At 50.7% G+C, this 20,466-nt stretch overlaps 2 protein-coding genes across 2 annotated transcripts; both read right to left on the bottom strand.

Annotated features, from left to right (window-relative positions):
• Positions 1-10,863: 10,863 nt before the first annotated feature.
• Positions 10,864-12,425, bottom strand: HOXC5 (homeobox C5). Its single transcript, XM_063359279.1, has 2 exons — positions 11,966-12,425; positions 10,864-11,078 (listed from the first exon to the last, which is right to left on the bottom strand). The coding sequence occupies exons 1-2, from the start codon at positions 12,423-12,425 to the stop codon at positions 10,864-10,866; spliced, it is 675 nt and encodes a 224-aa protein (XP_063215349.1).
• Positions 12,426-16,115: 3,690 nt separating this feature from the next.
• On the bottom strand, positions 16,116-19,161 carry HOXC6 (homeobox C6). Its single transcript, XM_063359278.1, is given in 3 exon segments — positions 16,116-16,193; positions 16,195-16,430; positions 17,252-19,161. Coding segments are annotated over 3 exon segments (714 nt in total). The 5' UTR covers positions 17,652-19,161.
• Positions 19,162-20,466: the final 1,305 nt, after the last annotated feature.

Here is a 20,466-nt window from a genome sequence, read left to right as displayed (position 1 = left end):
GGTTTTGGGGGGCGATTTCCTTAGATCCCAAATTTGGGGGATATTTCGGTGAAACGGGGTATTTTTCTGGATGCTGGGTCCCAGCGAACGGTGCAGTAGAGAGGAGCGAGGTGGGGGGTGGGAGGGGGGGAGATGGCACCGGGAGGGGGACACACACGAGCTACCTCTTTATTAATTAGAGAAACTCATCAAGCTCAGCCTGCAAGCCCCCTAATGTGGGTTCTAACAGAGGGACGGTCCCCCCTCCAAAGGAGGGGGGGGGTTGAGCTCTACAGAAGCTGTGTCCCCCCCCAGACTGTGTCCCCCCCCAAAAGCTGTGTCCCCGCCAAGGTCCATGTCTCTGGAGGGTCGAGGAGGGTCGAGGGGGAAAGGCTTTAAAAATAAACACAGGAATGAGTCAATAGGGAGAAACGGGGGTGGAAAAATCCTCCGGGGTTTGCCAAGGGGGTGCTCGGGCTTTGGGGGGGGCGGGGGGGGGCTTCCAGCAAGGTGCCTTCGGTTTGGGGTGGAAAAGCAGAAATTGGGGGCGCGGGGGAGATAAGAGGGTGAAGAGAGAAAGAAAGACGAGATGTATAGAAAGAGGGAGAAAGGCGGAGAATGGGAAAGAAATATGGGAGGGAAAAGAGATGGAGGGAAGGAAGGAAGGAAGGAAGGAAGGAAGGAAGGAAGGAAGGAAGGAAGGAAGGAAGGAAGGAAGGAAGGAAGGAGGGAAAGGGGCAGCAAAGGAAGGAAAGCGGAAGAAATTAAACCAGGGATCGAGGTGTGTTCGTGGCAGAAGAGCCCCCCGGGGTGGTTTGCCGGGTTTTGGGGGGCTGGCGGGTCGGGGGGGTCCCAGCAGACACCTGCCGCTGCTGTGTGTGTCCCCCCCCGCCCCGCGCCGGGCAGAGCCCTCCTGTCCCCGGCCACCCCCCGGCTGGGAGCCGGGGCCGGGGCTGAGCCACCGCAGGAGATAGGGTCCGGGGGCGGGGGGGTGGGGGGGGGAAGGCAGACAGAGGGACGGAGGGAGCTGGTGTCTTGAAAACAAAATTAAAAAAAAAAATAAAATTTCAAAAATCAGTATTCCATACTGTGCACTCCCTCCAAATCATATTTATTGATTTATTTTTTTTCCCCCGAAACCTACAGGAAATAAAGTTTAAATTTTTTTTGAAAGCAGGGCGAGCGGCAGCTCCTTTTCCCCAAACTCCAGCAAAGTCTAAAATCCTGCCCTGGACGCGAATAAATAGCAGAGGTCAACAGTAGCCGCTCTCCCCTCCCTGGTGATTATTTTACTGCTGAGAAGGAATCAGAGGAATCCACTAAGTGCCAAGAAAACATTTAAATATATCTGTGTCTGTTTACCTAAGTGTGCGTGTCTGTGTGCACACAAGGGGCTCTCCAGACCCCCCCCAGCCCCCTGCGGACTGCGCGTATATGTATATATATCTCCATACTGATAAAGCCATCTCCGTGCCTATGGCCAGGATATATAAATATTTTACATAAATAAAAACCTGCACATAAACACGGCCCAAACAGGAAGAAAAAAAGACGAATAAAGTGCATATAGGCGGAAATAAAGGTGGGGGTTTATTTCACGTCTGGCCAAACCATATTTCTTTGACCCTTTTTTTTTTTTTTTGCCGTAAGGAGGAGAAAAGAGTTGGGATACAGCGATATAAAGGATGTGTCCGGAGTGAAAGTAATTGGGCTCTTCATTTTCTTTCGTCCCTTCCTTCCTAAAAGCAGGGCAAGGGGGTGGGGAGGATGGATATTTCCAGTCCTTGCTGGGAAAAAGGGGGTCGTGTCTGCCAGGCGAGAGAAAAATCGCAAATAAATTAAAAAAAAATAAAATAAAATCCGGGAGGGGGGGGGGGAAGAAAAAAAGGAGGGGAAAAAATACAAATCGATAACTCAGGATTCAACTCTTGACCGGGAAAACCCAGATCAAAACATCATTTGATAGAGACGCGCTTTGAGGAGCGGATAATAAATCAATAAAATCAATCCATCAATAGGATGCGCAGGGACAGGCGGGCAGCGCAGCCCGGCTGCTGGGGCTGGCACTGGGAGAAATGGGAGACGATGGTTAAAAACTCTCTTCCCCACCTCGGGGAGAGGGCGAGGAAACCAGAAAAAAAACCCAAACCAAACAAAAAAAAAGAAGCCCCCCAAATGATGAGATGGAAACATCGGGCTGCGCCTGTTTTGGCCGGATTCCCTCCATCCTCTCATCCACCCTCCAATAATCCCTGGGTTTGGTTCGGTTTGGTTTTTTTTCCAGCACCCAGCTGGATGCGAGGAAATTATATTCATTCTCCAGACTTTATTATTCCTTTTTTTCTCTCTCCCAGCCAATTATACAGAAAATTATTTTGCCTGTTACGATATAGGCGGATTTCTTATGAACACTGTATTTTTTTTTTTATTATTATTATTTTTTTTAAATCCCGGAATTCACCCTCCAGGCGACTGGAAGCTCTCCCGGTCTCACATGCAAACGCGAGCGGCGTCTAAACTCAAAGTAATGGTATTTAAGCGAAAATCCCAAATATCCGGAAGAAATGTCTCCAACCCGGCATCTATTTTTAATGACCCCCCCCATCCATCACCGAGAGGAAGAGGTGGGAAATGAGAGGTCGCAGGGGAAAGGAGGAGACGAGTTTTCACGTCGGACGCAGAAAAAAACTTCCTTTTTTCTCCCCAGATTTGGGACACACATCCCCCCCCCCCCGTGTTTCTGCCACAGCGGCCTCGGCACACGTGGGAGAACATCCCCTTTCCCCCCACCCCGGGAAGCTGTGGTGAAGCGGGGGGTACCGCTCCCCCCAAACCCCCTCTTCCTTTTGGGATACTTCCAGGTTTTGAGCCACTTCGTGGTCTCCCAAAAGCACATTTTTTAAAAAAAAAAAAAAAAAAAAAAAAAAAAAAAAAAAGAGCCTCGCGAGGACTTTCCGTGGGGTTTGGGAGATTTGGGGGGGTCAGGGGGGGTCCGGCCCCCTCCCAACCCCTTCTTGTTCCCACCTCCCTTGGGCCCAGGTTTGGAGCTGCCTTATTTTTTGTCACCTTTCCTCCCCCCCCCGTCACCTTTCCCCGCTATTAACGACGGCTAAATAAAGGGAATAATTCTAATTTTTAACGTTTTTCCCCTTTTCAAGCCCACACCACCCAGCCAGGCCGAGGCAGGACCTGAATCGTCCCCGGGGGGGAGGGGAAGGGGGGGGCCGACAAAAGGATGCTGAGACCCCCGGGACCCCCACCCCGGGAGAGCCCTGAGCTGGGGACAGTGGCCTTGGCCCACCCCCGCGGGGACATTTCGCTGCTCGGGGCGGGGTGGGGGGGGTGGGGGTGTGTGTGTAAAGAAAATACTGAAAATACTGATTATTTCTGAAGGGTTTTTTTTGATATATCCTCGGAGGTGGCGCGCTCAGGGCACGCCCCCCCACCGATGGAGCCCTATAGGCGAGCCCCATAGAGCCCTATAGATCCCCATAGGGCTCAGGTAGATGGATCTTCACCCGCAGGGGGGGGAAGCGGGGGGGCGGGGGAGCGAAACCCACCTTCCCAGTGGGATTGGGCGGGGGGGGGGCGGAAATTCATCCCCATCTTCATGCTGGAGACTAAAAACCGGGCCCCTAAAAAGTGGTTTGCGCAGCCCCCGGCCCTGGCGTCAAAAGGGGGGTGCAAAAAGCGGGCAGCGAGGGCCGGGTTGGGGGGGTGGCAGGGGATTTTAGGCAGCCCCCTCCTAAAATCACTGAAACCCACCCCCTGACCTCGCCAAGATCCTCTGGGACAGCGAACTTCTCCCCCCAGGAGGGCTCAGCCCCCCAGGACACCCCCAAATGAGGGCCCCTGGATAAGGCACATGGAGAAGGGGCTTCAAATCCCCCCCACCACCACCACTATGCCCCAAAAGGACCACAGGTCCCAGGGGGCCGCTCCCTGCTTTTCTGGGGGGGCTTGAGCTGCCCCAGGGCTCCGGAGAGGAAAAGATTTGGGGAGTCCCCAGGTGTTTCACCATGTCCCTGCCTCTTACTCCATCCTTTACCCAAAGTTGTCTCTGCGGGGGGGGGGGGGGGGGGCGCTGTGCAGCCCGGCTGCCCCCCGAGCACCCCAGGGGGGATTGGCCCCGTCCCCCCCGTCCGGGTGGGGAGCGGTTGTCCCTGGGGCAAGGAGTGGGGGGGGGGCGGTGGCTGCCAAGGGGGTCCCCATCCCTGCCAGGGAGATGCTGGAAGAGGTTTAGCACCCACGGACCCCCCCCAGCACCCAGAGAGCCCCCCACGCAACATCCACAAAGCCACACCAGCACCCACAGAGCCCCTCCCCAGCACCCACAGACCCCCCCCCGCAATACCCACAAAGCCCCTCTGGCACCAACGGAGACCCCCAGCACCCACAGAGACCCCCAGCGCCCACGGAGTCCCCCCCTCCAAGCACTCACAGAGCCTCCCCCAGAACCTACAGAGATCCAACACCCACAGAGCTCCCCGCTCCAGCACCCACAGAGTCCCACAGCTCCCACAGAACCCCCCCCCGCACCCACAGAGCCCACCCCCAGCACCCACAAAGACACCCAACGCCCACAGAGTGACCCCAGCACCCACAGAGCCCCTCCAACACCCACAGAGACCCCCTTCCAGCACCCACAGAGCACCACAGCACCCACGGGGGCCCCCCTTAGCACCCACAGAGCCCCCCCAGGACCCCCGTGGGAGGCTGCACACGTGCTGTGTGGGTGTTCGCGTGTGCGCAGGGCCTTGCGCGTGTACGCGCGCGCTTGCTGGGGGTGGGGGGGCGAGGGGGGTGTGCGCAAGCCCGCGCGAGCACCTGTGTACATGCGCGTGTGCTGGCAGAGCTGTGGCACGCGTGTGCGCTGCCGCACGCTCACACGCGGGTGCACGCGTGTTCGTGCCACTCGCACGCCTGCCTGCCCGCGCGCGCACGCGTGTGCACGCCTGTTATGTGCCCGTGTGCGCACACACGTGTGCGTGCGTGTGCGCTCCCGAGTGGAAACCCCTCCGGACAGCCCCCGTCACGGCGGGAACCCGCACTGCACCCCCCCAAATACAACACGTGTGCCCCCCCCCTCCCCGAGGATGCACCCCCTGTAAATGCCAGGATAACACCAGGATGGGGCCTTGAGGGGGGGGGGGGGGCCACAAAGCTGAGCATCTTCTGTTCCCTCCCCCCCCCCGAGAACAATAGGGGCCCAGCCATTGTCTGGGAGGGGGTGCCCTATTGTTTTCCGTGGGACCCTGTCCTCGGGGGGGCGGGGGGTCACACGACACGGGAGTGGGAGCCAGGGAGCGAGGCCACCTCTCCCCCCTCACCCTGGTTCCCACAGCGGGTTGCACCCCCCCCATTTTTTGCACCACCATCCCCCCGGGCTCCTCGGGGAGGTTTGTCCCCAAAGGGCGCCCCCCCCCCCACCCCCGGCATCAAGGGGTGCCGGGGGGGTGGTTCCCCGCACCCAATCTGCCACACAGACCCGGGAGGTGGCCCTGCCCCACGCGTGACCCCCCCACGCGTGACCCCCCCCCGACACTTCACCAAACACCCAGCAGGGGTTGGGGGCGGGGGGGGGGCTGGGATGTCCACTCACTTCCCAGACCCTCCCCCCCCCCCGGCGTGGGCCCACCCCACGGGTGCCGTGGGGCCGCCCACGGAGGGACCCTCCCTCCGCGCACCTGCCCGGGCCCGGCCCGCCCCCCCCCGCCCCGCACACGCCCCTCCCAGCGCTTCCTCCCGATATTGATCATTTTTCCTTTTTTTTTGTTTTTGTTTTGGGTTTTTTTTGTGTTAATTCCTTTCCCTTTCCCCTCCTCTCTTTGCAAAGCCCAACTCTCCCCATAAACACAAATAACACCCCCACCCCCCCCCCCCCCAAAAAAAATACCTCTGGAAGGGGGTTGAAACTTCGGGATACCTCCAGGCTGTACCCGGGGGGGAGAGATGACGGGAAAGGGGGGGGCGGGGGGGGGGGTTCCTGCCGAACCAGTAATATTTAGACCTTCTTTGACCTTATCTCCCCTCCAGCAGCCCTGGAGGGCGGGGGGGGGGGGGGGGGGGTGAAGCGGGGGGGAGGGAGCAGAGATTCCTGCCAGATAACATCCTCGTCCCTTCGCAAAACTCACATTCCAGCTCTTTCCCCCCCCACCACCACCCCCGCAAAAAATAAATTAAAAAAAAACAAAAAAACAAAAAAAACAAAACAAAAAAACAAAACAAACGAAAAACAACCAACAAAAAATCCCACCCTCCACCCCCTTTTTTCCCACGCAGGGAGGGGAATTTGCCAAACGTTTCGCCGCGCCTAGAGAGGTGAAGGATTGGAAATAAGTAGGAGACTTTTTTTTTAAAAAAAAAAAAAAAAAAAAAAAAACCGAACACGAGAGAAACGAGAGAGTTAGGAAGAAATTAAACTTACGGGGGGAGGGGGGGGGGGGGAAGAGAGATGCTGCTCCAGGAGCCCCGCGGCCGCCGCGCTCCGCACTAAGCGCCTTGTCCCACTGTCCCGGCGTTAAACAGCTCTAGCAGCTGCGATGGTGGACAGTTAAGATTATATATGATGTAAATATATTGTGGGTTTGTCAGCTCCCCCAAACCATAAAACTTAGTTTAATGACATCACGTGCTCCCTGAGAGCCATTCAGGGCTTTTGCTTAGGGCCATCCACATAAATAACCTTCAAAAGTTTTAAACTACTAAATTCACGTAGAAGCCATGAGTATTTCTGCTAATGTTCTCATGTTCTGGGTGAAAACTAAAAGGGCTTTGCTTTTTTTTTTTTTTTTTTTTTTTAAAAAAAAAATCCGAACAACAACAACAAAAGTAATGGATTTATATATATATATATATATAAAAAAAAAACCAAAAACAAACTGGAACTTTGGTTGGTTTGTTGGTTTTTTTGGGCCATTTTAAGTTCTCACGGGGTTGACACGGATGACGGGGCAAGGTAAGTCCTTTTCTATTTCCTTCTTGAGTCTTTGGGAAGGGATGGAGGAGCCGAGAGGGGAAAGAAAAAACACCAAAAAAAAGGCAAATCTCTTCCAGACAGCACCAGCAACAACATCCACCACCCATCCACCAGTCCCCAGAAAAATGCCCCCAGAAAAGGCGGGGGGGGGGGGGGGCGAGGGGTGCAGAGAGCTCCCCCCCTTCCCGACCCCCCTGTCCTCGTCCCCCCTCCCCTCCCCGGGGCAGGAGAAGCCAATAATTAATCATAAGTAGCCGCACTCCCCTCCGCGGGGTGGAAATGCGAAAGTTTGAGATTTAAAGTGCTTTTTTTTTTGGGGGGGGGGGGCGTTGGGTGGTCTTGGGGTGTTTTTTTCCTCCTCTCGCAGATAAAACACGCGTGGGCTGGGAGTCGGTTAACCCTTGTCAAACCCAAGCTGCCTTGACAGCTTCCCCCGTTAAAAAAGAGAGAGAGAGGAAAAAAAAAAAAAGGTGTTATTTGAGTGCGAAATGTAATCAGAATAAAAAATAATAACCCAGAGACGCCGCGATAATACCGGGGAGAGCGAGGGGAAGACATTGCTTAAGAGAAAATTGAACGGAATAACGAGCAATTACCAGGACACGCCAAGAGGGTTTTGTGCCTGAACAACCAGTCAATAGATTTACACAGCATGGGGAGAACAAAAAAAAAAAAAAAAAAAAAAAAAAAAGGAAGAAAAAAAATAAAAAAAGAGAAATGATGATTGGAATCGCTACCGAGCCCTCCCTGAAATCACCCCAGGCCCCAAGAGTGGGGGAGCCACTCTTCTACAGGCGGCGAATAAATGTGCGAGGCCGAGCCTTGCTTGGCTTTGCAGTATTTCACTCCAAAATGACAGTCGAGACGGGGAAAAAAAAAAAAAAAAAAGAAAAAAAAGAAGATAAAAACCCAGGATTTTTGTCCACTGACTGTTAAACGACAGGAAAATTAAATATCTTTGCAGCTCGCAACTCGCCAAATAACCAGAACCCGACATCCACGCGTAACAACCGTCAAATAAAATGATAAAAATTCAAATACAAGCCCTGGGAGATGAGGAGGTGCCTCATTAGCACGCTGTGCTAATTGTACCCCTAAAGGCGGCCCGAGCCGCTGGCTGGAAGAAACTTTTGTTTTGCAGGTTCAGGAAATTGTTCCGTTGTTTCCCCCTGTGTAAAAGGAAATCCTATAAAGTTTTATGGAGCTTATTGGCTTCTCCCGGCATTTGTTTTCGCCTGTAAATAGCTGGGAAGGCGCGGGAGGAGCCACTCCGCGTGTGCGCGTCTGGGCGCGCAGCGCAGCCATCTGCCCGGGGGAAATATAGGCTGAGCCCTATGCAAATGGGCCGCCAGCCCTATAGACGATGCGCACCCACCTCTTGGGGGTGCACCCACCTTTTTTTTTTTTTTTTTTTTTTGGGGGGGGGGGGGAGGTTGCGCCCCCGCCCCGGGTGGGAAACACGTGGGGGAGGCGCGTAGAGAGGTTTTGGGTTGTTTTTTTTTTTTCCTTTTCCCCTTTTTTTCCCGCAGCCCCGCGCCTCTGCCATATGGTTGTGGGGCTGGAGAAATCCATATGGAGCCAAGTGTCAGGCTCCGGGATGTATGGACACCCTATGGAAGGCGGGTTCCCACCCCCGGGGCAGAGCCCATGTGTTCCCCATTAGGCCCCTCCACCTTAGCAGAGTCAGAAACTAATACATATATTTCCCCCCAAAATCAATATATATAAGTTTAAAAAGCCCGGGGAGGGGGGACGTGTGTGTGTGTGTGTGCAGGCTCCCCTTCCCCCACAGCCCCACTGGGGGCCGCTCCCCTTGGGGAAAGGGGGGGCACAGCAGGGCCTGGAGACACCCCACACACACAGACAGACAGCCCCCCCGTCCCATCCCGTCCCGTCCCGTCCAGTCCTGTCCCATCCCATCCCATCCCATCCCAGTCACCTCCAGTCAGGCACTGGGACCTCCTTCCCGCGTCCAGGTGCCGCCCAACCTGCAGCAAGAGGCGGCGGCTGCGAGATTTTGGGGGCAAAAATCATTTAATCCCGACTATCCATTGGGGAGAGGAGAGAGAAAAGGAGAGAGAAGGTCATTTTAAGCCGATATTCCCATTAAAATGCCATCCGCCAGGCGAGGCCACCAGCCTGGAATGAAAAAGCTGAGAGAAATAAAGGAAAATTTAAAAAGTCGGAGCTGGGACAGGGAGCAGCTCACCTTCCTCAAGGCCCAGCCAGCACTTAATCACCAAATTAAATTAAAAAAAACCCTTTTTTCTCCTCCCCCCCCGCCCCCCCCCAATTCCCCGTGCTCTGGGAAATTGGAAGAGCAGCACAAACCTTCTCCAGGCTGGGGGGGAGAAGGAGACTCTAAGTATCCCCTCATCCTCCCTGAAATCTGCCTTTTTTTTTTTTTTTTACAGAGAAATAGTAATATTTTTAAAGTCAATACTTTGCCAAAGTCGCAGAGGAGCAGGAATCTGCTCCAAGGCGGGGAAGGAGCACAGAAATAGCTGCCCGGCGCGCCAACTTTTGGGTTATTTACTGTTTATTCCATATGACAAAATAGAAGTTTCATCGCCCTTTCGCGGACGAAACGGCAACTAATAAATATACCGAGTACATCATTGCGGCGGGGGCGGGGGGGGGGGATAAAAGAAGTTACTGCGATGGACCAGAATTTAGACAGAGATGTAGAAATTGGGGTTCGCCTTGGCTTTTTTTTTTTTTTTTCTTTTTTAATATATATCTTAGCATTTAGCAAATCTACATTAATTACGCAACAAATAAATACACAATAATATTAAGTCCAGAGGCTATTTCTCCCCCCGCCCCCCCCCCCTCCCCCGCACACACACGCACATACACCTCCCATGCTGCACTTTCCTGCCCGGAGATTTCGGAGGAGTCGCGAAAACCGGTGTATCCCCCCCCACCCCCCAACACCACCACCCCCCCTCGCCCCGCGTCCACCCCCCCCATACACCTCCCCAAATCTATTCATTTCTTTTATATGCAAATAATAATAAAATGATGCCAGCCGAGTCCCAAGAAAAACGCGCAAACGCCCACCAGGGACGCCCCCCACCCAGGTCCTCTCCGGGGTTTGAAAAGTGGATTTTGAGGGGTTTTCCGAGCCCCAGCGAAGGGCAATATTTTCCTCTCCCACTCGAGAGACCAAAGAGCGGAGGTGCCAGAGCATCTTCCCTGGGCAATTCCCAATAAAACAGACCAGCAATTCCCTCCTCCCAGTAGGGCGAGCAGAGAGCGAGGCTGGGACTTGACCCAACTTACTGGGTTTGGGGCTTTTTTTCCCCCCCCTCCTTTATTTTACCTTTTTTTTTCTTTTTTTTTTTTTTCTCAATTTTTTGTTATGTTTCCTTTCCTTCTTCGCCAGCTCCTTTTGCCATTTGCCCTACGAATATTGCGGTTCGTAGAGCGGGGAGGACACCACCCAGCCACCCTGCGGATGGTTTTTTTTTTCCACGCCTTTTTGGTGGTGTTTTATTGTTTCTTGGTGGTTTTTGCCCCCAAAGAGCGCACAGGTTAGGACACTTCGCAACAACCTAAAGAGCGAGACACTAAATTTTTGCACGAAGCGAACAGCGGGGTTGGGTTTTTCTCTCTTTTTTTTTTTTTTTTTTTTTTTTGGTGGGGTTGTTTGGGTTTTTTTTGCATACTAATAAGAGATTTCCTTTGTCTGAGGGATTTGTGAGGGTACGGACCAAAGCCCATCCAGCAGCTCCCTCCCCACCCCAAAACAACAAAAAAAATAAAATCAAAGTTTCCTCAAGGTATCTTCCACCAGAAGTGATGGAAAAGGAAAGAAAACACCCCAACAACCACAACAACGCCCCAAAAAAGCAGGGGACGCCCCCCCCACACCCTCCCCACCCCATCTCCTGCAATCCCACCTAAAGAGCCTCTTTGCTTTTCAACTTGGAATCTTTCTTCCACTTCATCCTCCGGTTTTGAAACCAGATTTTGATTTGTCTCTCGTTGAGGCAGAGGTTGTTGGCGATCTCAATGCGCCTCCGCCGGGTCAGGTATCTGTTAAAATGAAATTCTTTCTCTAATTCCAGAGTTTGGTAGCGGGTGTAGCTGGTTCGGGAGCGTTTCCCATCCGTTTCTGGGGGGAAAAAAACAACACACACACACAAAAAAAAAAAAAAAAGGAAAAAAAAAAAGGGGGGAGGGGGGAGAGGGGGAAGACACCGCATGAAAAGCCAAAGCAATTCTGGATGGATTTTATATCTTTTTTATTAATTTTTTTTTTTCTTAAAATGGGAAAACCCGGTTACAAATCTAGAATATACAGAAGTTTGCTGTGGGCACGCAGGGAGGGAAGTAGCCTGAAATCCTTCATTCCCCAACACCTTCAGCCCCCCCCCCCCTCCCCACCACCTCCCCTAAATCCCCCCCTTCCCTTCTAAAGCCCAGATCAAACGCATGTAGATGAGCCAGGAGTGAACCTGTTTCCTCTCGGACAATAAGGAAGTGTACAAAGGAGGGAAATATCTTTTCTTGGGGATCTCGTCTCTTCCCCCCCCCTCCCCTTCAAGCCCTGGGAAGGTGGAGGGGGAAAAAAAGAATCTCTCCACGCTTTCCCTCCCTTTCGCTTCTGGTGTCTTTTTTTTTTTTTTTTTTTAAAGCTCACCCTCAAAGAACATGTGTATTTCAAGTTATTTTTAACCCCCCCTTCCCAAAAAAATGGAATATTGCCTTTTATACACGTTTTGTTTCTATGATCCAATTATGCTGTCATAAATTTGGGCGTATATAGCCTCTAAGCCTTTTAGTGGACAGTTTTACGAGCAATTGATGCCTTAGTCGTAAAATTTACGACCTCAGGTTTTTTATTATTTGCCCCGTATGGCCTATAAAAACCCAAGGCAAAAAAAAAAAAAAAAAAAAAAAAAAAAGAGAGAGAGAGAGAGGGAAGAAAAAAAAAAAAAGAAGAAAAAAAATCTTGTGAAACCCCAAAAAAAAAAAAAAATCAAGAAGCGAAAGTTTTACCATGGCTCATGTGTAGTTTGGTCATCCAGGGGTAAATTTGTGGAGGTTGTTGCTGCTGCTGCAGTTGTGGTGCTCCTTGTTGTGCTGTTTGCACGGGCTCAGCTTTGATTTCACCCGAGCTCTTAGATCTCTCCTCCAGCGGCGTGTTAACACTCTTCTGACTGTAAATCCCGGGATTTAGGGATGCTTGATCGTCTCTGGCTAAAGGATGCCCTGAAGAACCCATGACCGTGCAGGAAGGTCGCTCGGGGTTAGCTCGGGGGGTCGCAGCCATCTCCAAGCCACCGAGGGAGGTGGCAGCCCCGGAGGAGGGGAGGGTGATGCTCAGATCCAAGCCCCCGTAGCGGTACCTGGGGGACTGAACCTCAGGCACACTTCCATAATTTCCATAACTTTGCATGGCATAGGCAGGAACGGGGGGACTTTGCTTATAAAAGGAATTGGCGACGTAAGAACTCATGGCGCAGGAGGGGAGGGAAAGGAAAAAAATATAAAAAAAAAAAAAAAAGGGGGGGAAGAAAATTTGGGGAGGGGGGATTTTTTTTTCCTCTTTTTTCCTCCTTTCTTTTTCCTCTTTTTTCTTCTTTTTCCCCTCTTTTTTCCTCCTTTTTTCTTTTTTCCTCTTTTCCCCCTCTCTTTTCTTCTTCCCCCCCTCTTTTTTTCCCTCTTTTTATCTTCTTCCCCCCCCTCTTTTTTTTTCCTTTTTTTTTTTCCTTTTTTTTTCTTTTTTTTTTTTTTTTTTTTTTTTTGCAACCGCTTTGATTAGGGTGATTTGTGGCCCTTTGAAGTTCAGGGGTGGGGGGGCGCGTTTTTGTTTCCTCCTAAAGTGCAGAATTTATAGGTGGGGATTCTTCTTTCTTTTTTCCCCCAATACGCGCTGCCCAAATATGGGATATTTAAGTGGCGTCACGTGACGGCGCCGGCCACTCATCAATTTGCCTTGATGACCCCCGGGGCGGGTAATTGATGGGGGCCCGCGGAAGGCGCCGGGGGTGCGCGGGGGAGCGCGGGCGGAGCGCGCCGCGGGACGGCGAGGCGGCAGCGGCACCTAGCGCTGCTCCGCGGCAGCGCACCGCCGCTCCGCGCCCCCCCCCCCCCCCCCCGCGCATCCGCGGAAGGAGGATGGAGGTTGCGGGAGGGGGGGTGGGGGTGGTGTGTGCGCAGCGCGCAGGCTGCGTCCGCGCTGCCTCCGCTCTCCGCGATTTCCAAACATCCTTTTTTTTTTTTTTTCCTGTTTTGCGCGCATTTTGCTCTGTTTCTTCCGTCCCAAAATCGCAGCTGCGCGGGCAGGGGACAGGAAAAGTGCGGGTTTTTTCGTTCTTTTTCCAACCAGGAGGGGAAGGTCGCAGCAGCGCGTTACCTCCGCAACATATTTGATGTCCGTTTTTTTTTTTTTTTTTTTTTTTTTCGGAATTGCGCGCGAAGATCTGCCGGCGAGGTGGAAGGAAGCGCATTCCCCGCGTTGTTTTCCGAGGTTATGGGGAGCGGTGGAGGTCAGGGAAGCTCCTGAGGGTTCCGCAGGGGCTGCTCCTCGCATATAAGCTCCTCCAATGCGCCAAAGTTTACATTCCTTTTACCTTTCCCCCCCTCGTTTTCTCCCTTCTCTTGCAATTTATTGCTGGCAGAAGCCTGGATCTTCCTTGTCTGCTGCTCGGTGGAGAAACCAGCCCCTCTCTTCAAAGGGCGAAAGGGAAATAAATACCTTGAAATCTGAATTTCCAGCCCTCCCTTCTGGTCCGGAGCTGGGAGAAGGTGGGGAGGGGTGGGAGTGGGGGGGCTGTGTGCCATGGGAGAGGGGCAGCTCCGAGCCCCCCCAGCCCGATTCGGGTTTTGCCTTCCAGACCTGAGCACGTTTTCTTTCTATTCCGTCTCCTTTCAACAGCCAGAGAATGCCTTGAATGCGCTGGGTGTTACATCTCGCCTTCCTTCTCTCTATAGGCGCCGAATTATATATGTGTGGTTGTGGATATATACGTTTGGGTCGGTTGTTTGGGGTGGGTTTGTTGTTTTGGGGGTTTTTTTTGCCCTTTTTTTTTTTTTTATTGTCATCATTGGAAATTCAAACTGGTTTACACCCAGGGAAGCCTCCTGCTCCCCGGCCAGGTCGTTGCCCTCTTGCAAAACGCTCTTGGCTCCTGGTTGTTGGTGCTCTTTGCTTCTTTTCTTTCGTTTTAAGAGAGACTTATAATTTTACATATATATTTATTTTTTTTCTTCCCACGTCTTTCCTGCGCTTTGTAAAAATCGCCTGCACATTCCAGGCTGGAGACGAGCAAAGGATGGGTTGAAAAAACCTCCCCAGGCTGCTTTTTTTTTCCCCCCCCCTACTTTTTTTTTTTCTTTTTCTTTTTTTTTTTTTTTTCTCCTGGTTATGGTCACTTAACACCAAATCCTGGATGTTTCATAAAAAAAAACCAAAAAAAAACCAGAAAAAAAAAAACAACCTTGAAGGGGACAAAGCTGCTTCCAGGGAAATATCATCCCTGGCTAAGTGCAACCTACTGAACAGCCCAGTAAATATTACAGCAGTGACAAAGAGGCGAGAAAAATGCAGGTTTTGTTGTTTTTTTCTTGTTTTTTTTTTTTTTTTCTTTTTTTTTTTTATCCAGCCTTCGCAATGGGTTATCCGAGCCTGCGATCCACAGCAGCAGGGTTTGTCTCCCAGCGTTATATCCACAATTTTCGTTCTCCTAAGGATGAGTTTCTGGATAAAAGTGACTCCCCCCCCTCCCTGGAAAGGTCTATTGGGTCGAAATAAGTCGAGGGGGAGGGAGGCGGGTTGGGGAGGGGGGGGGGGAGAAGTGGGTCCTTCCGCAGAGCTGGGGGATTCTCAGCTGGTGTAGAGCTCAAATTAAATCAAAATAATAAAAAAGAGAAGCAGAACCTTTGACCTGGTATTTGACTGAGGAGGGTGCAATAAGAAATATATACTGTTTTGAACTTTGGAAATCCATTTTTAATCATGAAGCGAGAGGTATGGCATAGATTCCTGATGCCACCGAACAATACAGTAACAAGACTAATTCAAGGAGACAAAGCAAAATGTAATTTTTTTTCCCCCCTTTTCCTTTTTTTTTTTTTTTTTTTTTTTTTGGAATACTCTTGAATGAGAGAGGTACGAAGGAGGGGAGAAAAAGGAGAGAGGGAGCTGATTTTTCAGGAACAACACACAGAAGATAAGTGAACTTTCTAACAGGCTGTTACCAACACGAAAGGTTTCAACTGAAGCTCAGAGGCCATTCTATAAACTTTAAAAATAATATTCAGTTTTTATTAAATACTCAACATAGTCCTCTGGACATGACCTTTATACATGAGAGGGTGTAACACAAGATTTTTTATTAATTTTTTTTTTCTTTTTTTTTCCTTTTCTACTGCTATAGAACTCCATTCACTTTATACTGTGGAACATTACAGTGCTAAACATAAATATAAATACAGGTACCACAAACACAGTTAAAAATATTCACACAGAAACTGTCACAGTTTGTAGTATGCAGTGATGAGCCCAGGTATCTGCTTAAATACAAGGAGGATGCTCTTGGAAATGCTATATTTAGGTGGAAGGAGCTTTTTCTCAGGGAAATCAGATTTTTTCACCAGGGGAGGAAGAATTGCTCTGGTTTTGGGGGGGGGGGGGGGGGCGGAGGAGAAGCGGCTGGGCACAGTCCGACCCGGCACAGCGGATGCCCAATTTATTTTTTGGGGGGGGCGGGGGAGGGGGGGGGGAAGGCGGAGGGATGGGGAGGGATGGGGGGAGTGTGCGGCTTGAAACAGTCTTATCCCGAGTTAGATAAATAGGCGATGGCGGAGATGCGTGTGCGGGGCGGGGGGGGGGTCACTGGGAAGAGCTGCGGGGTGGGGGGGTGGGGGCGGACGGGACGACACTGTGTAGCAGTGGGGAGGGGGGGCGTCACATTTCCACCTTAGACCTTATTTTTTAACACACACACACACCGCCCCCCCAAGTTATTATCTTTTCCTTTTTTTTTTTTTTTTTTTTTTTTTTAAGGTAGCCAAACATTGTGCCAGTGATAAATACGGGGTGGAGGGTGTCGGGCGGGGGGGGGGACGGGGACGACACTGAGGTGGGGGGGGGGGGTTCCTGCCGCCGAGCTGTCACTTTTTTTTTTTTTTTTTTTTTTTTTTTTCACTCCTTCTGCTTCTCCTCCTCTGTCTCTTCTCGCTTCTCCTCCTTGGCCAAGCTGTCGGCGGCGGCGGCGGCGGCCCCCCCCCCCCGCCCCGGAGAGGGTGGAACTCAAATTACTTTCTTTTTTCCATTTCATCCGCCGGTTTTGGAACCAGATTTTAATCTGCCGCTCCGTCAGGCAGAGAGCGTTGGCGATTTCGATCCGCCTCCGCCGGGTCAGGTACCGGTTGAAGTGAAATTCCTTTTCCAGCTCCAAGGTTTGGTACCGGGAATAAATCTGGCGGCCCCGCCGGCGGTCGGCCCCGTAGCCCACTCCTAGGGATGCCGAGACAAAACAGACTAAAAATCGTCAGCCCGCTAGAACGCCGAGAAAATAAAAGGGGGGGGGGTAAAAAACGGGAAAAAAAAAAACAAACCCAAACATCCGCACCCGCGCAACCCCCCCCCCCTCCGCCCCCGCGCAACCCCCGCGGCCGCCCCCGCTCCTCCCTCCCCCCCACCCCCTCCCCAGCACCCCCCCTCCCGAAAAAAAATAATAAAAAAAATGAAAATGTTTCTATTTTTTTTTTCTTTGAGGGATTAATTTAACCCTCTGCGCGCAGCATTATTTTTTTTTTTTTTTTCCACCCGGGTCATTTTCTCCGGGGATGCTGCTCCCCCCCACCCCTCAAAACACCACTTTCCCCCCCCCCCCCCATTATTTCTGCCAATTGGAGGATTTGGGAGGTGGGGGGGGGGGGGGGGAAGACGGGGGAGTGGGGGGGGGGGCGAGGGGGAAGTGGGAGCTTCCCCCGGCCCCTCTTGGTGCGGGGAACCCGCCACCGCCGCACTTCCCGCACCCGTCATTAAAACTTATTTTTACCCCGGTAATATTTTGTGCTTAACTCCCGAGCAGAGCTCGCTGCACTTTATTATAGATATTTTACACTCTCGAAGTCTTTTAATTAGAAAGAGCATAACAAGCCATATTTGCTTGCAACAACTTAACAAATAAAAGGCCTGTAGCTGCAACTGTGAAGGAGCTATATTATTGTTTTTATGGGGCCATAAAAAGTCGCTCAGCCTGTTCTGCTAGGGAGAAGGTCGTAAAGATGGTTCAGTTTATTTAATTTATATCTCCGAGCTGTAAAACTTACCACTGTGGGAGTTCATACGCTGCATCCATGGGTATATTTGAATGCTAGTTTTTTGTTCTTGCGAAGTGTTCCTGTTTTGGTCACTGGTAAAATCCTGTGCGATTGATGTCTGTGTATTATGTCCCATAGAATTTTGCCTGCAGCTAGAAAGCATGTCTTTTTCTTGGTAAAAAGCATTAGATCCATAGTCATAAGGTCCTCGGCTGGAGCTAAACACAACATTATCTTGCGGTGAATAAAAAGGAGAAGAATAAATCCGGTTTTGAGCAACGGCTGCTCCATAAGTAGAAAAATGCCTGACAGGGTCATAGGCAGTTGAATTGAGGGCTACGTTGGGAAGCACCTCTTGGCCACTGGTTAGATGGCAGGATAAAGATGGGTTTGTAAAATAGGAATTCATATCCTCCTCTATACCTGGCTGTGTGATTTCTTTAATATTTATTTCTGTCTCCAGTTTGTAGTCTGAACTAGATTGTTATAGGGAAGGCTCTGCTCCAGGACAGACAAAATGACAAAGTCAGCTGACCCGGGGGGAGCCAATGGGGAGGCGGGTGTCAAAAAGGGAAAAAATTGCTTTTGCTTCTGTTGATTCCCTAGTTGAAACTAAGTGGGCATGGAAAGTAAGTCCTGCACCCCCAAACCCCCCCCAGCACCCCCCGGGTGCCGGGGGATGGGGAGGATGCGGTGGGGAGGGCAGCCAGGGCTGGGGGTCCTGCCTTGGGGAGGGAAGTTGGGGGGGGAGGGAGGTGGGGGGGGGGGGTGGGAGCGGCTGGGCTGGAAGGGGAAGGGGGGGGGCACAAATTTCTTAAGCCAGGCTTAACTTTTCCTTCCCCCCCCCCGCCTCCCCTCACCCTCGCCCCCCTTTTTTTTTTTGGCTGATGGACAGTGAGGTTTGGAAGCCCCGTCTGTGTCTGTGCGTTCTGGTGCTTGTGTCCTGTTTTGTTTTGGTTTGTTGTTGTCTTTTTTTTTTTTTTTTTAAAAAAAGAAATGTTTGCTTAATATCTTGTAATAAAATAGCTCAGAATTCACAGTAATAAATCTCAGATGTCCACAGAATATTAAGCCATAAATTACTCTCCTTTTTCTTTTTCTTTTTCTTTTTCTTTTTTTTTTTTTCCCCTTCTTGTTCTCATGTAGCATTGGTCAATATCATGGAATCAAATGGTTGTGTTCCTGATGAGAAAATATTACATAAAGAGAGGGGGGGAAACATGGCGACTTCTGGATTGATAACGTGTTTCAGAGCCTTCCCAAAGTGTGTCTTGGGGAGGGGAAAGGGAAAAAAAAAAAAGAAAAAAAAAAAAAGAGAGAGGGAGAGAGAAAAGACATCCAGAAAAGCAACACCCAACATTGCAAACTCACGTTAGGCTGGAAGTTAGATTTCTCCTCTACTTTGACATTTCTCCCCTCCAATTCCCTGCTAATTTTCAGTGCTAGAGGATAATTGCATATTTTTTTTTTTTTCAACAACTACAACACCAGGAAAAAAAAAAAACCACAAAAACAGAAAGAAAGAAAGAAAGAAAAAGAGGATTTTTATTTGGAATGGAGAGCAATGGGGAGCCTGGGCTGGGGACGCAACCTCGTGTTTGTGTTTGCAGCAATTTATAGTTGCGGATATTTACAACTGATTGGGAAACTTCTATTGCAAATATTTAGTTAGATGAAAGGGGGGGATTATATTCTATCTTCTCTGGGTAGATTGCACCTAGAACTAATTGAAATGAAGGCAGCTAATCTAATTTTAATTTCAATCTAGAGCCATAAATTGCCCCTTAAATGTAAAACATACCTGCTGATCTGTAAATATTGCGAGGTATCTTTATCATTCTGGTGGCTTGCTATTTAAAAATTCAATTATGGCAGGGAAACCCTGGCCTCCTCTCTGTTTCTTTTCTTTTTTTTTTCTTTTTTTTTTTCTTTTCTTTTTCTTTTTTTTTTCTTTTTAAACCTCCACCGTCTCCACGTTTTTTATTTCCAATGTGAGGGCGCGGGGGGCTGGGGAGAGGAAGGTTTGTGGGTGCACACTCCAATGCAACACTGAGAGCGTTTGTTTGCCTTGCTCTCCATCCATAGACTTAATTCCCTTTTTTTGTTGTTGTTGTTGTTTTTAGCGACGTATCCCGAAAAGATTTAGCTGACAAAGAAGGGTTGGGGGGTGTGTGTGTGTATATTTTTTTCCCCAGCTATAACAGGAACCCGGATGCCACGGATTTTATGCTCTTTTTCCTCTGTGTAACAAAGCAAAGTAATCAATGGTAGCAATAAAACCATAAACGAGACTACAACTGAAAAAAAAAAGCTCGTGTATTCATCTTCTATAACGTTAAGGCTTCCCCTGAGTGTCACTAGGGGGAAAAAAAAAAAAAAAAATAAAGTTTCTAACCAAAAAGGAGATAGCTGGAAGTGGGCACCATCTTATTTAGCACATGGACCTTGTTAGCCTGGCTCCACCTCAGGCTGCCCAACCTGGAGCCAGCCTGGTGCAGATATAAGACTCCTGCACAGGGGGAAGATTTACAGGCGGTTTCCCCCACCCCACCCCCACCCCCACCCCCCCAAAAAAAAGCCAACTTCACTTTCCTTTCGTTTCCCTTTTTTTTTCACCCCTCTCCCCACCGCCTGCCCGGGGATTTCTGGAATCAAAGAAAAGGCGGAAAAATCAAGAAAGTAGGAAGAAATGGCGAGTACTGGAGGGGTATTACTATTTAATTTTAATTTTATTTTTTATTTTCCGCCTTCTGCTGAGCTGTGAGCCCCACCCCCCCACACACACACCCCCCACCACCCCCCCCCCAGCCAGAGGCACCCTGAGCTGGCCCGATCTGGAGAGCCAGGGCTGGGTTGCAAATATTGGTAGCCATGGGCACAATCTCCCCTCAACCCAAGTCCTTTCAGGTTTGGGGGGGGGGGGGGTTGGGGGGGGGTTGTGTGTGTCACTTTGGAAACCACCAGCGCCCAGCGCAAAGCTGCTCCCAGGGATTAAACTGGTGCGGAGGGTCCAACAAATGGACTTGGGAGGGGGGCTTGGGGGGGGGGGGAAGAGATGAATGAGTGAAGGCTTTTGCAGTTATTGGCGTCTTGTCTTACCTTATGTATTGCTTACAGCCCGCTGTAATTTGGCGAGTAAATTAAAAGTAAGCTACAGCTGGAGGGGCTGGACCTCTGCGAGGGCAGATTGAATTGGGGGGGGGTTGAGGGGGGGGGGGGGCTTG

Source organism: Chroicocephalus ridibundus, chromosome 24, assembly GCF_963924245.1.
Source record: "Chroicocephalus ridibundus chromosome 24, bChrRid1.1, whole genome shotgun sequence".
Taxonomy (NCBI): domain Eukaryota; kingdom Metazoa; phylum Chordata; class Aves; order Charadriiformes; family Laridae; genus Chroicocephalus; species Chroicocephalus ridibundus.
This window is presented reverse-complemented; position numbering and strand designations above follow the sequence as displayed.

Bases quoted from the DNA above. Each gene is read 5' to 3' on its own strand.
- HOXC5 (XM_063359279.1), bottom strand. From the start codon at position 12,425: ATGAGTTCTTACGTCGCCAATTCCTTTTATAAGCAAAGTCCCCCCGTT. The intron at 11,079-11,965 runs GTAAAACTTTCG...TTTTCCCCCCAG, and splicing joins CAAACTACACATGAGCCATG to AAACGGATGGGAAACGCTCC.